General features: G+C 33.9%; 4 protein-coding genes across 7 annotated transcripts; 2 read left to right on the forward strand and 2 right to left on the reverse strand.

Moving 5' to 3' along the window:
* Window positions 1-1112: 1112 nt before the first annotated feature.
* Window positions 1113-2927, forward strand: LOC149932278 (prefoldin subunit 3-like). The gene is made up of 4 exons (XM_090156429.1): window positions 1113-1273; window positions 1630-1923; window positions 1986-2124; window positions 2700-2927. The coding sequence occupies exons 1-4, from the start codon at window positions 1202-1204 to the stop codon at window positions 2777-2779; spliced, it is 585 nt and encodes a 194-aa protein (XP_090012555.1). The 5' UTR covers window positions 1113-1201; the 3' UTR covers window positions 2780-2927.
* Cul5 (cullin 5) lies at window positions 2904-7298 on the reverse strand. Its single transcript, XM_090156423.1, has 18 exons — window positions 7189-7298; window positions 6684-6793; window positions 6427-6526; window positions 6188-6367; window positions 5973-6114; window positions 5674-5912; window positions 5520-5613; window positions 5330-5460; window positions 5160-5267; window positions 5028-5092; window positions 4827-4959; window positions 4634-4765; window positions 4447-4570; window positions 4209-4381; window positions 3991-4152; window positions 3812-3930; window positions 3624-3747; window positions 2904-3563 (listed from the first exon to the last, which is right to left on the reverse strand). Exons 1-18 carry the CDS (start codon window positions 7228-7230, stop codon window positions 3369-3371), a joined length of 2373 nt encoding a protein of 790 aa, XP_090012549.1. The 5' UTR covers window positions 7231-7298; the 3' UTR covers window positions 2904-3368.
* Window positions 7299-8579: 1281 nt separating this feature from the next.
* LOC149932280 (protein FAM76A-like) lies at window positions 8580-11116 on the forward strand. Of its 3 annotated transcripts, none has more exons than XM_090156426.1 (10): window positions 8580-8617; window positions 8711-9047; window positions 9109-9173; window positions 9244-9307; window positions 9372-9539; window positions 9632-9780; window positions 9843-9908; window positions 9968-10109; window positions 10181-10282; window positions 10675-11116. In XM_090156426.1, the coding sequence occupies exons 2-10, from the start codon at window positions 8964-8966 to the stop codon at window positions 10765-10767; spliced, it is 933 nt and encodes a 310-aa protein (XP_090012552.1). In that variant the 5' UTR covers window positions 8580-8617; window positions 8711-8963; the 3' UTR covers window positions 10768-11116. The 3 variants fall into 3 exon arrangements, with proteins under 3 accessions (XP_090012552.1, XP_090012554.1, XP_090012553.1); XM_090156428.1 differs by having other exon boundaries at window positions 9372-9527; XM_090156427.1 differs by having other exon boundaries at window positions 8593-9047.
* LOC149932281 (NAD(P)H oxidoreductase RTN4IP1, mitochondrial-like) lies at window positions 11102-13106 on the reverse strand. Of its 2 annotated transcripts, none has more exons than XM_090156425.1 (9): window positions 12714-13106; window positions 12494-12561; window positions 12363-12431; window positions 12166-12290; window positions 12044-12092; window positions 11850-11986; window positions 11594-11777; window positions 11445-11540; window positions 11102-11230 (listed from the first exon to the last, which is right to left on the reverse strand). In XM_090156425.1, exons 1-9 carry the CDS (start codon window positions 12955-12957, stop codon window positions 11117-11119), a joined length of 1086 nt encoding a protein of 361 aa, XP_090012551.1. In that variant the 5' UTR covers window positions 12958-13106; the 3' UTR covers window positions 11102-11116. The 2 variants fall into 2 exon arrangements, with proteins under 2 accessions (XP_090012551.1, XP_090012550.1); XM_090156424.1 differs by having other exon boundaries at window positions 12494-12645.
* Between the last annotated feature and the right edge of the window lie 4276 nt (window positions 13107-17382).

Genomic DNA, 17382 nt, shown 5'->3' on the forward strand with positions numbered 1-17382 from the left:
AAATCAGTCGCCAGTATGGTGCTAATTAAAGTGGTTCCCGCTTTGTGACCCAGATAGTGGGCGGCATCCACTCTTTAACTTAGGATGGCAATTTATATATAAAACGATAAGAAATCACGTAGCCTCATTAGCTTTTGTATTAGTTTGCCTATCTGTGTCTACTAAGGGTGTATGGGTTTGCCCACCCGAGTACACCGATGGGGAACTAATATTACGGCCTAGGCCGACTTGTTTACTTTGCAACCAACTCTCATTAACTACTATACCGTTCTGACACACTTTTGGGTCTTATGCTACTTTCGCTTTTACCTATTTAGTTCCAAAGATGTACCTAAGCATCTTTTATCTTCAATTATATTAGTTTTAAGATTCTTTCTCTCAAAACTAATTAGATTTACAGAAAATACTACCTAAGAACGGTTATAAACTCGTGAATTTGCTATATATATATATATATATATATATATATATATATATATATATATATATATATATATATATATACACTATTAATAAAGATTTGTGATTATTAAAGATTTTTAAAGTTTAAGAGAGACAAAACGCTCTGAACCACTCTACAGCCTTCAAAACTATGTATTCTAATATGGCACCTTCGCGTAAAAAAGCGTATGTTTTTCTTCATTTAATATTGCATTTAATTTAATTTAATATTTTTTTAAACTATGAATTATACATAAATATATTGCGAAAAGATAGTTTAACTTACTACACCTTGTTTTTTCTAAAAAGAAAAGTGGAAAACCGAAGAAAAAACATTTTTCCGCGATTTCACTTGTATTCCCCGCGTTTGGCGATAGTAGGTTTTTGGTCGTGTGTAGCGCCCCTATCGGGATTATTCATACACGCAAATTAACATGAGAAGCGAGGCGATTTACGGGGCCGCTAAAGCTTGGAGTAGAGTCAACTTCTCTACTCCAAGGCTAAATGTTGGTGTCTAAGGCTTTTAGCCGACATCACTTTGCGTGTCACTCTCCAAAAAAAAAAAAACACTCCAAGGCTAAAGCGCGATACGCGTAATCGAAGTTGGACGTGCTCCTACACTCGCTTGAGTCTAATGCTAATATCTACTGTCCTTTTATCTTTGGTTTGGTCGAACCAAATATAGTCTTTGGGTCTAACCAGGGTGTAACTGTAACAAGCTAGATACGTTTTATAACACTTATAAGTCTAGCCTTATGAAATGGCTGAAGGAAAAGAAAATAACGAGGAAAAACCGAAGAACAGCATAGGCATACCCGAAGCACAATTTGTGGTATTTTAATGTTTTTTTATGTATGAAAATTAAAGCTCAACGAAATGCCGAGTCTTAATGACATTCTATGTATGTGAAACTTCCATGATCCATAATCGCCACTGTTTTTCCATATTAGGGAATTCTTTGGTGTTTTTATAAACTTAAATTTTGCCATCTGCTTCAAGTTATGATTTATATTCCTGATTGTGTTGAGAAGTAACTCTTGTCCTAATTTGTTTAGACAGAAAAAGGGGTGGTTCAATGTTTTGTGGTGCCTTTGGTATTAGCCTAACTGATTAGTTAAATTGGTGGATTAAAAGTGTCTGATTAGGAGTTCTTGATATTGGAAATGTAATTATTAATTCTTTATGTAGGATGATGTTGATCAGTTTATGGCACAGGATGAAAACCAAGGAAATGCAACAGCAGTTTTACGTAGACTTGATGAGGAACATAGCAAGTTTAAATTTATGGAATTAAATATGCTACAGAAAAAGAAACGGCTTAAAAGACAAGTTCCTGAAATTAAGAGCACATTGGATGTGTTAAAGTTTCTAACGAGTAAAAAGGATTCATCTGATGCTATAGAAACTCAGTTTTTATTAACCGAGCAGGTTTACGCAACAGCTCAGATTCCACCGACAAATAAAGTCTGTCTTTGGCTTGGAGTAAGTTAATACCATATTTTCCTCAAATATGTGGCTTTTGGAAAAATTTATTTTCTATACAGGCAAATGTCATGCTCGAATATGAAATAGAAGATGCTGAATCTCTTCTTTCAAAGAATTTGCAAACCGCAACTAAAGCACTAGCTCAATTGGAAGACGATTTAGATTTCTTAAGGGATCAATTAACAACTACTGAAGTCAGTATCCTTTAAAAAAAACTCAGATCAAATAGTTGGACTATTAGATAAGAAATGCAGGACATTTATGTTAGGTCTCTAAAAGCTTTTGCAAGCAGACTCTTCACTTTGATGTGGGAACTTTGCAAAACATTTCCACTTGAAATAATCTAAATTTATTTGGGTTGAGTTTTTAACTGGATTTCATCTTCGAATAGCTTTATTTCCTATTACATTGATATAGTTCTAAAATGTTTTGTGGTTTTAATTAGTTTCAGCTTATAATTTTTCTAATTAAATATTAAAAAATTATAGAAATCGTATTAAATTAAAACTATGCAAAGATCCTTAATATTTCAGATGTTTTAACTTTGACAATATTTTAATTATTATTTAATGGATGTGAATGGTCTCCATTCAAAGTAAAAATCCTGCATTTGAGCAGAGGGGTATTTTGGAAATTGAGATAATCTAATAATCAATTGTGTACAAGAGGAGAAACAGTGCAAAACAATTTAGAGACTTACCATAAACAATGTTTAACATAATGCGCTCTTAATACAAAATGTCTAAAGTTGAGTCCTTAACTACAATTAAAAGACATGGCTCGGGTATACAACTGGGATGTACGCAAACGTCAATCAGACAGGGAAAAAAATCCACCGGCTTTAACCGCTTAAGCCTTTAAGCTTATTGTTTACCATGTCTAAGCATCCACGTAAAATTGTGATGTCTCTTTTTATTATAAACATTCTAACTGAAATTAAACTAATTTACAAGTATATGTAAACAACTTAAGGATAGAAATAATGAAGGTTAAAACCTCTATTTCTGTTTTGCTTTTTGCATATGTTTGCCGAAAATCTTTCCCCATACATAACACCTAGTCTGCTATGTGATAGTTTTTCATTTTGGGGAAAGAAGTGGAAGCTTCAAAAATCAAATCAGTGGTCACAAAAGATTTTAACACTTCAGAAATATTTACACATCATTAAAATTGAATGAGATACACCATTAGGCAATTTTTTTTGGTGGACGTTTAAATAATCTCAAAGACTTAGCTTTTTAACTCCTTAATAACCAACAATCTTTGAAAATAAAAATTGATTTTTTTAAGCGTTGAGAAATTTTACATTGCCAAAAACAACAAACCAAACCGTTTTTATAAACCATTCCTGGTCATTTCGATATTTAAAGCGCACCATCGGCAGTGCTTCTTTTGTGTTTTTAATCACTATATATCTTTTTTCGCTAAATTAAACCAACGCATCAAGCCATATAAATAAACACATTTATATTGTCCTCGTCCCTTCTCATGTATTTGTGTTCTATCAACCATTCAATCTGTTCCTTAATCATTTTCTTCGAGGGCAAAAACATATTTTTTAAAATCTCCACCAGCTCAGTTTGCAGTTGGGCATTGCTAATCCTCTTCCTCATTTTCATAATTTTAACTATCGCTTCCTAAAATAAAATGTAAAGAAACAGCGTAAATAAATCAATCATTAAATATGTAATACTAACCTGAGTTCTTAATATCCTTAATTGCACAATGCTTTCATTATCTTCCTCTTTGCTCTTTTCAGTTGATAGCTGTAACCTTCCTATCAAATTTACTTTTCCTCTTTTTTGTGGTTTACCATTTTTTCTGTCATAAGGGAATAATGGTTTATTATCAATATGTTATTGCAAATAGCAGTAACAATACTCACATTACAGCAAAATCTTTGCTAACAAAGAATAGAGTACTGTCATCAAAATCTTTTGGAGATTTTGCTTCGGGTTCACAGAGTAGTACTTGTCTTTTTAATTTAGGAAATGCGACTAAAGACTAAAAAACACCCAACAAATTCAAACATTGTTGATTAATTATTATATATATATTGTTTACCCATAATGTTCTTCTTAATTCCGCATCTGGTAGCTCAGTGGCTAGTCTTAAATTTTCAAATGATATTTTATCATCTGGCCTTTGATTCCAAGCAAACACCACTGCCATTTGAAATGTGGTCACGTCCAAATCAAACTTGCCTATTGAGTTATTAAATGTTATCTAGAAAAATTTGGATTGTTAAGGTAATTTTTTCATTTTAATATTGTGAAACATACTGTGCCATTTGACATGTGATGATACCACTGAAGTTTCCTTCCATTGTGTTTATGCCGGTAGAAATCTTCTACTTCAGGTATAAAGTCTTCCAATTCTAATGGCAATGAGACTTGGACCCTTTCACTCCCTCTTGCCCAGGCACCCGCATTTAGAATTTTTATATTTATAGATTCTAAATATTTGTATAATTAAGGTTATCATTACAGTATAATCAAAACAAAACCTTTCCATGTTTACCAGCTAAACTTCCTTTGCTATTTCGATGCACATTTTTAAACTGTTGATTTAAATCTTCACTAACTTTTACATCCTGGAACATTCTAGCAAGTTTATTTACATAATCTGCAGGCATACCTACGTCCTAGAAAAATACAAAAATATCACAAGGCTGATATTTTGGAAATTTAGTTTGATTGTAACATACTCGCAACCACTCAACCATATTCTCTTCTTTCTCACTATCAGCGGAGGAGTCTAGTATAAGCCTCCGAGTCAAATGAGCCTTATGATATCGCATAAAAACATCTTTATTTTGAACATACTTAAGCACTAATAGCTGAAAATATAATGTTTAAACATTGTAACAAAAAAGTTATTCAAAATATAAATTTACTTACAACTTCTCTTAATTTTGCTTCTATTTCATCGGAAGTTAATTTGCGACTAAGAGGGGTTTTCCTGAGTAACATATCACAGTAATTGGCCAACAATTCGGGACATCGAGATTCTGGTAGTGTTTTGTTTGCAATACTAAAATACAAAAAAAGTTATGTAATGAGAAACTATGTGAAACCTATAAAAAAAATTGGTCATTATACCCTTTTTGTTTAGCAGGTAATTCTAGCCTAAACACAGAGGTATCATTGACAACAGTTTTAAAGGCCTAATGTAAATATAGTCAAATTATTATTACTAAATATCTCCAGTTATGTTAAAAAGAGGAATCATACTTTGTCTCTAGCAGTTAGGAACCTGGGATCATCATTGAAAGCTTCTTTGACTAGTTTGCTAAACCTTGTAAAAAGCTCAAGAAGCTGCTCCACATATTTTTCAGAGTCCTGCATTTTTTATTAATTTGTTATTTCAAACTACCTATTAGGCATAATTTTATAATACGTACTTGGGTTATGATATCTGCCGAAGAAATCATATCAGCCAGACCTTGATTAACGATATGCTGCTCCAAATCATGCAACATTGGTGCAATTCCATCAGGTACTCGATCCATTAATTTAAACATTAATGTCAGCCCTGTGTGAAAGAAAATGACATATAAACTAAAACAAACAGAATTTTTTCCTGTCAAATACTTTCGGTTTCGTTGTTTTTGATCATCCCTGGACACTCTGCTAGAATTATCTCTTTGAAAGCAGTAACTAGAACTGCTACGCAACATTCATTAAGCTATAAACACAGAAATTATCACACAAAGCATAGACAGTTGATTAGTTTTTCTTTTTTTACATTTAGGCCATTATTTTGTTGTTGTTGGGTTGGTATGTAAGGCTCCAAATACTTAGCACCCCTTTGTTCCTCTTCTTTTAATTTGTGATCAGCATACCTCATGTAGTTTTGAACCCCATTTATTTCTAAATATTGCGGAGCTTTGGTTCTATAAAAAGCTTCGGTGGCTTCAATATAGGCTCTTTCAAAATTATCTCGGTAAATTTGTAGTTTGTCAGTTGAATTGGAACTTAAATTTACTGAAATGTGAGCGATAAGATATCAGAATATATTTCTACAATATAATATTAGTTTTATACCGTATGATTCCCTAACTCCTATAACGAGTTGAGAGTCAAAAGCTTCTCCATTTCTTTCAGCGTGAACTAATTTCATAGCGCTATTTTGTAAGCGGTGTTTAATATTAGAAAAAATGCTTTGATTCCAACTGTCTAGCATTAGCTGAAAAAAATGTTAAAAATTAATCACACAATAACTTTATTATAATTATGTAATATTATTTTTTGAGCCTTACTTTTCGAACAATACTTTCCTCGTTTTGACCTTTCTTTGGACCTGGAGGAGTTTTGCCAGATAATGTAGATTCTAGCTGGCCAAAAGGCATAGGTAAATAATTGCACTGAGTAAAAAACTTCCTCCATTCAGCAATATACGCTTTAAGAAGAGCTTGATCTTCTTGGTGAGCTAAAACTCGCTGTTATAATGAAATAAAATTATTGCATATCAAAAGTATTGGTAATCAAGTGTAATTACAGCTTGAGCCTGTTTAATGAAATCTAATATATCTTCTTGTAAAGCACTATAGACTTTAGGTGGACCTTTATCATCCCACAAACAGACCGAATGAACTGACCTGAAGTGAAATTAAAAATAAAAGTATTGAAAATAGTTTTGCCGATCAAGATTGTGGGATATTTGGAAAACCAAAAGGTAATGCTAATAAGATTTTTTAGAATTTGCACAGTTAGACATTTACCATCAGTTTATCAAAATTAAGAAGTGATACTAACCAAAATAAGTCTTGCCACTCACTACGATTAACTGGTTCTTGCCTTAACAGTTTTAAAATAGTAACTCTCATTTTAGGCCAATGCTCCTCAAATTGGAGCTGGCCTTTATCCTGAAAATGGAAATTTGGAAACTCAAGTTTTAACTGTAAGAAATATTTGCAATCGTTAGGCACTTAAATAAATGGTGTTCAGATTATATATATAATTTTCAGTCATATAAAAATTATTTATTTAAATGTTACTTTGTCATTCATTGCTGTGCCTCGGGTAATATTATGATTACTAAGATTTTTTTAACGTATATATACAATTGCTCTGAAGATAACTGGGTAAGTAGGGGGGGAATAAAAACAACACGACCAAGGTTTAAACAAAGCGTACACTTCCTACCTAATTATGTTTAAAGGATTAATCTGATCATTACAATCATATACAACAAATTAAATTTAATTAACCCCCTACACTAAGTTATATGTGTATTTAATTTTTGAAAAAATTAAAGTACCTTCAACATTAAAGACTCCCTTCCAGTAGTAGACACCGCCATTTCAGATTTTGTGATGTTTTTTTTTTGCTAGAGCTAGTCAGAGGTGTTGACCAAAGCCTTAGATACCAGTCTGATACTAATTTATCTATATATTTAATGAATAGTTATAAGTTCTATTAAAGCTAAAACGACTAAAATATTACAATTTACTTTACAAGAAAGCTATGTAACAGCACCAACTGAAATAGTATTGGCGAAAGTGCGCGTTAAAAAACGGAAGAATTTCTGGTTTTCATAAATTTTTACGGAAAATTGTAGACCATCAATTGGGCAAACCTGAAACTTTTGGGATGTTTTCTTTCTCCTGAGTCCTTACCAGAGCTGCCAGTTGGGCTTCTTTTTATGTCTACTTGCGGGAAAAATTGAATTGGGCTGTTGGGCTTTTTTTTTGGGCTACTTTCAGAGGTTTTCGATAATATACACTAAAATCGGTAGGATACCGATTTCTTTCAAATGAATACGCTTTAAAGCACTCCGAAATATACTAGGACGTCACAAAACCCCAAAGGGTATTTTTGACACAGACTTAAGCGGAGCGAGCGAGACGTGAAATAAGAGCATACAAGAAATAGTTATTAAATTGAGCAAACATATTTTATACATCGCCAAATAATAACAATAATTCATTATTTCCAAAGGAGAAACCTTTTGGAGAACCCAGCGTTCGACAGCGACGATGAATTCAACGAAATGGCCAGTTACTTTAATGTCTTGGGAAATAGTTGTAAAATTAGGCAGTAGAGTCATTGAAATTGAAGTTGTGGAAACCATGAATTTCATTTTGGACAGAATTAAATAAAAAAATGCATAAAAAACCGCCTTTCATTCTTCTCATCTCCCTCCCTCCCGCAATGCATAAAAAAGCCTTTCAATCCCCTCCCCTCTTACACACACTTTACGTGCACTGCCAGGTTCTCTATCGAAAGTCGCCTTACACACATGCTATCTACCGATACTATTAGACCCAGGCTTCGGACGGTTTCTACTCTCTCGCCTTTTACGCGCGCTGCGCTGTCAGGTTCCCTCTATACGCGCGCTATCTGGCTTCTCTCTCTCCCTACTCTCTCCCTTTATACACGCGGTCCCCTTTTGTTTCTATAAAATTTCCAATGATACTTAAAACTATAACATCACGCAAACACCAATATTTTGAAAAGCGCGCCTTTAAAAAAAAAACTCTCGCCAAATTGGGCTAGAATTTGGGCTTGTTTACAAAATATGGCCTATTTATAATTGGGCTCCGTTGAAGAGCTGTTGGGCGGGAAAGGTAAATTTATATCTGGCAGCTTGGATAAAGGTAGTATATTCCTTTATCCAAGCTGGCAGCTCTGGTCCTTACCATAAAGACTAGCCTATGTCCTTACAAACGCAACGACGTATCTTTCCGGTATTAAATAATTTATTTTAAGTTGAAATTATCAATTATTTTAACATTTTATTGTAATTTCAAACTTCTGATTCCTTATTATTTTTCAAAAAGTATTAAACCCAAGGCCAAAACGTAAAGAGAAGAATAATTACAGTTTATGTTTCGATTAAGCCTTGGTTACACTTTTTGTGAACGATTAGAAAACAAAGTTGATTAAACTTTAAAGAGACTCTGATACTGCTGAAACAGAATTTGGAAGTTGAACAAATTAACTACAGTAGTTTGAGAAAATTTATTGTCGATTACATTTATAAAGCTAAATCTAATTTCATAATTGGTTAAACAATTTAAATCTAAATACATAATGGCTGCTGCCTTATTTGCCTGTACCAAGTGTAACTCCAGACACCCATTTGATGAACTTACTAAAGATCAACAACTTTGCAAAGTACACTAAAATACTTATATAACTGTGTTTCAATGTTGCTACATATTCCTTGTACTTTCAGGATTGTAATGGAAGTTTTACCAGTGTCAAATGCACTTATTGCCGTACTGAGTTTCAACAAGAAATGTAATGATAGGTTGTGATTAGTAAAATGTTAGGTGTGATCTTTAAAAAATATGTATGAACAATTTTCTAGGAAGAAAAGCAGTTCAGCTACTATATGTAAGAAATGTGAACAAAATGTGAAGTTGTATGGAAAGGTACTAATTTATAAAGTTTTATTATATAACATTACACCTTTTAACAATGCAAACTTGCCTTTAGCCTACTGCATGTGAATATTGTAATATCATTGCCGCTTTTATCGGCTCAAAATGTCAAAGATGTACCAATTCTGAGAAGAAATATGGTTCACCTCTCACATGTGATCAGTGTAAGCAAAGATGTGCATTTGACAGAAAAGATGAAAGCCGGAAAAAGGTGAAGATATTTGTACGGATAAATATGTACCATGTGACATAAGAATATATATATATTTTTTGTATGGTTTTTACGTGATAACTACATTACCTTCTTATTGCTAGGTGGATGGAAAACTCTTGTGTTGGTTATGTACATTATCATACAAAAGAGCCCTTGCCAAAGCCAAACAAAATGACAGTGGACGCTCTTCTAAAAGTTCTTTACATCACAGATCACATGGCCATAAACATTCTCATACAAATAGTCATAAGTATGAAACTGAAGCTTAAACTCAATAGTTTCATTGGATAATTTTTGTTTCAAATTAAATAGAAATAATGATCATGGCTCAAGCAAAAAACTAAGAATGGACCTTTCGAATGGAACTATACCAAACAGGTTGTAAATTTTACTCTTTTATAAAAGGCATAAAAACTTAAGTAAAATTTTTCTTTTAGTACCAGCAGCAGTGACAATGTATTAGTTGACCCGAATTCAACTGATCACATGGTTGCTCTTACACAACTTAGAGAGCAAATTGCTTCATTACAAAAGCAACTTGGTCAAAAAGATCAACAACTCTTAGCAAAAGATAAACAGGTTTGTATTAAAATTCCTTTTCACACCTCAAGTTCTGTAGCTTAACTTTCAAAGTGCCACTTCTTCAATAGATAGCGGAATTAAAAGCACAAATATTTTCATCTGATAAGGAGATGAGAAATAAAGTTCAAGGTATTAATAAAGAACACACAGATCAAGTTCAAGAACTCCAGGTATATATAGAATTAACTAGGGGTGTGCAAATCCGGTTTTTTGGTTTCAAGTCAATTCCCAAACCCTTAAAAATTGGGCTCATTTGAGTCTCAAGTCCCATTTATCCCTAAGCTGTTTAAATAAAGAAAATGTCTAATTTTCAAACTAATTACTAAATGATAAGTTAACAAGAATTAAAATTACTTTAAACACATAATTTCCAACTTTAAAAATAATAAGTTGAGCTCTCAAGGAAACCATCATCCCTAAAATTCGAGGCCTTGGTGAAGGACTTTGATACTCAATCAAGTCCTAGAAAAGCAGTTAAAAGTCCAAGTACTTGCACACTTCTAGTATTAGCATACTATATTATAGTATATTATTACAATAATTGTTTTTTCAAAAAAAATAGCTTAAACTCCGCTCAATGCAGAAACAAGTAGCAACACTGACGAAACAGAATAAAAAAGGTGGAAATAATACTGATAGTCCATTATCGACGTGACACTTTCCTGTAGTTAATTCAGTTCTTAGCACGCTTGTATATTTAGAAAAGCAATTCATGCGCGAAAGTAAGCGTGGAACAAAATTATTCCTCTAAACATTGGTTTTTAATTAGTTTACCTAATTGGGGTTATTTTTACTTTAATTATACAATTTTAAAGCGAATTTTATGGTTAATTTTTATTTTATTAAAATATATTTCATAAATGGTTACAACCACTTCACTAAAATATCATAAAAGTAGTGTAAAACTCTTTTAAAGCTGCCAAGACTAACCATAAATGTCAACATAAAACATTCAATGTATTATTTATTTTCTGGAAACGTAGTTATTTCATTTTAAGAGACAATCATGGTGCAGCGATATTTATCACAGATTTCCCTCTTGAATGGCCCTGTGCAACATGAGTGTATCCATCAGTGGCGTTTTCTAGTGAAAAGGTCTTTTCAATCACAGGTCGTATCTACAAAAAGGGGGCGTAAAAAATACATATTACATGCGTCTACTTAAATTCTTGAGCGCTTCCTTGAATATTTTACTCATTGCTTCAAGAAAGTATTTTCCCTCAAAATACAATCGTTTATTATGGTATTTTAAAATGTAAATGTCAAGAAGAATCATTAAAAAGTGGATTAAAATATTTGATAGATAGCACAAAATTGATTTTTGGTCTTTACCTCATTATTATCAACAATTCTTGAAATTTTTTCAAGAACATGACCACTGGGTGCAAAAAAAGCCCATCTGATACTTCTACCACCATTATAAATGCCCTAAATTTTAAACATTAAATAAAGTAGTAAATATCTTAAATATCAGCCTATACCGTTAAAGTATCAAAAGCCGCTTCTAAAGATGATAAGGCCAATCCACCTAAGAAACCATATTTATCAGTATTTTTTAAAAATGGTGGTACAAGCGTGACTAATTTTGATCTTAGTGTTGGTTTGAGCAAAGATAAAATTTCGGGGTCATTCCTAAGGCCGATGGTATCTAAAACAAAATCAAACCTAAAAGAAGTTTTAAATTTAATTTACATGTTTGAATTATTAATGTTGCATTTTAATATCCAAGACTATTACCCAGCTAACTGACGTAGTTCATTTTTATAATCATCGCTTTTATAATCTAGGATATTATTGGTACCTAATTCCAATAATAAATCCTTGGCATCACTGCTGCATGTGGCAGTTACATTCGCACCCCAACATTTCAGCAGCTATAATAGAAATTTGTTATTTTACAAGAATTTAGATAGACGGATCATTCAATTAACTTGTATTGCGAATGTTCCTATTCCACCAGAACCTCCCAATACCAAAACTCTTTAAAAGTGAGGTCATAATAACATTTTTAACTAAAATAACAATTAAAATATCTTAAATTAATGATGGAAACCTGGAGTTTTTAAAATCAGCTTCGCTGGTTTGACCAAATTCACACATAGCCATCCAGCTTGTTAAAGCTACATAAGGAATACTAGCCGCTTCACAATCATTCAACTTTGATGGTTTGTGAGAAATCTAATACAATTTTTGCAGTTATTAGTTTTTTTTTAAATTTTCCAAAATAAGATATTAAATTTTAAAATTTACAGTAGACATTGCAGCTGTTATGTATTCTGCATGGGTCCCTGGCCTTTGAACTCCTAAGGCTCCCCATACCTTAAATAATTTGGTTTAAGTAAGTTGCTTTATACATATGATTTAAAAAAGGTGAAATATACTTTGTCCCCCTTTTGGAATTTCCTAACAGCTCTTCCAGTATCAATTACAACTCCAGAAAAATCCCTCCCTAGTGTAAGCGGAAATGTGTTAGTTTTAGATGGACAGTTGTCAATATTTCTAAGAATATCAATTGTTGATGAACCATAACCCTCTGAAAAGAAAGAGTGTAACATCCACTCTCAAATATCAACTACTCTTAAAAAATTATAAACAGCATACCTAACATTCTTACATCAATTGGATTAATACTAGCAGCATTTACTTTAATTAAGACGTCTGAAGGATTTCTAATTACTGGTAATGGTACTGCCAAATTCAAAAATAAACTTTCTTTTGAAGTTAAGTTTGATGTTTGAAGAGCTTTCATGTATGATCTACTTATTTTTAGATATCTGTTATTATTGAAACTGGTTCTTCTTTGCAAAATGTGCATATAATTTACGATCAATTGAAACTTCATCATTTGTCGATGTATACAATAAATAGAAATATAATTATGTTTTAGCAGTCTTAACAACAAAAGCTAATAGAGAAATTTAATTTAGATTGCGTGTATGTTGAAGAGTGCAATCTCCTTGGCCGTTTTGCGTGACCGACGTCAATCTGCCAGAACGAAAATCGGAAAAGTTCATTTTTGGCTAAGGTAGAGAACGCGAAGATAGAAAAACAATGTTGGACTAAACTAAAGAAACATAAGTTTAACTGTTATATCCCATTTCTACTAAGAAAATGACAAAGGGAGAATTATTTCAAAGAATGATACCAAGTATAGACAAAGGGATAATTATTTCAAAGAATGATACAAAGTATAGACGTGTAATGGAACTATTTATTTCTAAACATTACCGTATTTCACGTTCAACTTTTTTCATTCGTTTTTTGTAATGTCACTTTTCGGGCCGAATTGCGCAAAAATGACAAGGTAGAATTATTTCAAACTGCTATTATTAAATCTAGGCACGGCCAACTTTGATTTCTCGCGCATCTCTCGCGCTACAGCGGCCATCTCATTCGTTGACGTTCCTGTGTTAACCTATGAGCAAAAGATGTGTATGACGTCAGCGCCCCTAGCGGATTATTATTTTTAGTATAGTTTTTACATTGGGGACAATATAACCACCGAGCGTGGCGCTGAACTCCTACACATTATAGTACAGTTTATAGGGGGAAAATACTTGCTCGCGGAATTTCGACGAATGTGTTGGCCGTAGTAGCGCGAACAGCACGTGATCAAAGTTGGCCGTGATCTAGGTTAAATTACCTATCGAATGATACAAAGTGTAGGCGTGTACGTCCTAAATAAAGTGAACTATTAATTTCTAAACATTACCGTATTTCGCGTTTAACTTTCTTCATTCGTTTCCTGTAATGTCACCTTTCGGGCCGAATTGCGCCAATATGACAAGGCAGAATTATTTCAAACTGCTACTATTAAATCTAGGTTAAATTACCTATCGAATGATACAAAGTGTAGGCGTGTACGTCCTAAATAACGTGAACTATTAATTTCTAAACCTTACCGTATTTCGCGTTTAACTTTCTTCATTCGTTTCCTGTAATGTCACTTTTCGGACCGAATTGCGACAATATGACAAGGTAGAATTATTTCAAACTGCTACTATTAAATCTAGGTTAAATTACCTATCGAATGATACAAAGTGTAGGCGTGTACGTCCTAAATAACGTGAACTATTAATTTCTAAACCATACCGTATTTCGCGTTTAACTTTCTTCATTCGATTCCTGTAATGTCACCTTTCGGGCCGAATTGCGCCGTAACTCGATCAGAACTTCAGCCACGACCAACTTCGATTGCGCTTTAGCGGCCAAAGCTACGAGGAGATAGTACTCAATTGACAATGATTATCGCCCGAGCGTAATGCTCGCATTTAATGTTAATTTGCGTGTGTGAATAATCCCGCTAGGAGCGTTACGTACGACAAAAAACTTATCGCTAAAAGGGTGGAAACTAGGAGGATTCGCTTTTCCACTTTCCTTATTTTACGCGAAGGCGCCATATTCGAATATATATTAGTTTAAAGATTCTTACACTTAAAATTAATTAGATATACGAAAAATTCTACTAATACAAATATATATATATATTCTTTTACGGAAAATATTCTTGGGGGAATCCATAGCTTGACTACATGGGGAGGGGACCCGTTAGGGGAAAAAATTCAATAGTGGAGGCAGATAGTACGGCGGTGGCGGCCGCCACATGGGAGATTGTAAAGGGGGGTCGATACGCTCGTAAAAGAGTGTATATATAAGAATCTTTAAACTAATAAGATATCTTAGGTACGTCTTTGGAACCATAGACAGTATATATATACTGTCTATATTGGAACTAAATAGGTAAAAGATAGAAATATTCATCACAATGCCTTCGTGTTGCGTACCATATTGTACATCAAACCTAAGACCATTTACTCCTGGACTGGAGTCAAGATAGAAATTTCCGTTTTACTAGAGTCCCCGCTACCGAAGCGCCACCACTGGCCCTCTTATGAAACTTTCACCTACAGAAAAAAGGGGCCTGAGAATACACGTTTACTTTGTTCTCTCTCTCAAGTTTGAGCAGTGCCGGACTGGCGAATAGTTTTCACCCTGCAGGCGGGGTCGGAATAAAGTTTTTGGTGTATATAGCGGGGGCCTTCACACCAGGCACGCAATTTAAAAACAAACAAAACAAAAAAGAAAAACAATAAAAAGCCCGAAGAACACTGTACAAAATGGTAGAATTACACCAAAAACAAGGGAAAACAAAATAAGGAAACCAATCAGAATGTCAATGCACCGCACGTCGCAGAATAGCACAGGTGGCAATAATAATGTCCATATGACCTCCATGTACTAGAATCCCCACGAGAGTGTTCGGAAGATTGCGCTTCTGGAGCGCTGAATCTGCCGAGGGATGACGCGTCCGGCGTAGCGTATTCACTCTCTCGCCTCTCATTGGCTGAACGACCCATGGCGAACAGGTGACAAGCCCCGCCATAGATGGCAGGCAAATACCCATTTCCCCGAAAACCCATTTGGCCGAACGTTCATTTGCCCGAATGCTCATTTGCCCGAATGCTCTTTTCCCCGAACGAAAATTCCGTTTACCCGATTGCGAAAGGGGCGTTTCAATAGGGAGAGTGAAGCAAATAAATAAACTATTTTAGAATTTTTCTTACCAAGATTCCTATGGGCTGGGCTGTACGCATTATGTCAATAGACCTGTACGCGTTATTCCAATGGGCCTGTACGCGGCAGAATATAGTTCATTGAAAATAAATATGGTCTAGTCTTTTCTCCAACTTGAATGCTTTTTGACTAGTAAGGGAATCAGCTGCACAGTTCCAATAGTTACTCTTGGACTCTTGTTGCTTAATATCTTTAACATTTATAGTTTTAAAAGTCATGGTTTTGTATAATATCAAAAATAACTCAAAGAACTTCATAACTAAAATTTGTTTTCCTTTTATTAAAAGAAATTTAAAATAATTTCGGCGAGCTTTCGGGCCGTAGCCCCTTTTTTAGCCACGTGGTATATAATAATAAAATAAATATTTAGTTAAATATTAGGTGAAAATATTATATTTAAAATTGTGTAAACCGCGCGCCGCCTCTACTACTCGACTAAATTATTTTTCCCATAGTGTCATTACCGATTGGAATGCTTTGCCATCAAATATTGTTACACAATCTAATTATCACAAATTCCGCTATTTATTATCAAAAGTGACATAAGACCCAAAAGTGTGTCAACTCTACCTTTGCGCCCGTTAAAATATTTACTGAGAGCTAGTCTCACAATAGACTACATAACCTACTAGTTGGAATAGTACTAGCAGCTCTATATTTAGTCTATGGTCTACCGTGATTTTATATCTTCGATTTATTATCCCGTAGACATACGTTCTAAACGCCTCACTTGGCGGCGCTGAAGTGGAGGAAATTTCAAATTTTGATGACTTATTTTCAACCCCCTCTTCCACTCCCTCTTCTTACTTCGCGACAAGGCCAAGCTCTCATTAAAGGGGCTGGAAAGTGGGGTTTTGAAAAACGTCATCCGTGACGTCATTAACGAAATTTGGCGCGTAGAACTACTTTTTCTTAAGTTCGCGAAGACGTAAACAGGCACCGCTGTGTTGAGATTTTTGTATGACGAAATCCAGCGTGGTCTTGGTTAGTGTTATAGCTGAGCTCGTAGGAAGTTTTCAAATTTCATTAATTTTTATTGAGATTTAGTTTAGTGAACAACAAATGTTTAACGAAAAATTCATTTGAGTGATAAGGTCTTTTGGTAGTAGTGTGTTCGTAATTTTTTAAATTATTATTTACGAGTTTCATCGAATTTTGTAAAAAAACGCTAGATGAATCGAAGCCAATTTCTTAGGGCCTTGGTTTCACTGGAGCATTTTGATAAACCTTAGTACTACACCACAGTTTTTTCCCACTTATCTAATTCGCCAACAAGAGATATTTTCGTATCATCACGTTTCCGTTTTTTATTTGAATTGAACTCGTTCATTAACATCATTATAATTAAATAAATATTAAAATACTAGAACCAAAACCACGTCCACGAAGGCCCGAATACCTTAGTTCGCGTATGAATACCTGTCACTATAGTCTCTCTCGGGTCGCTCCTCACTATTTTCAAAACATCTCCGTCAGAGCCAAATTCCTCAAGCGGGGAAAAAAGGAAATAAAGCAGGGTCCGGATTTTTTTGGAGATACACGTCACTAGACGATTTCAAAACCCCACTTTCCAGTCCCTTTAAACGTTATACCGTACTGACACACTTTTGGGTCTTATGTCGCTTTTGTTATTATCTGAACATTTATCTGCCTGGTCATGAACTCATAATTATTTTTTTTTTATTTTTTTTCTCCT

This window comes from Leiobunum rupestre, chromosome 8 (assembly GCF_980474605.1).
Source record: "Leiobunum rupestre chromosome 8, qqLeiRupe1.1.hap1, whole genome shotgun sequence".
NCBI lineage: Eukaryota > Metazoa > Arthropoda > Arachnida > Opiliones > Sclerosomatidae > Leiobunum > Leiobunum rupestre.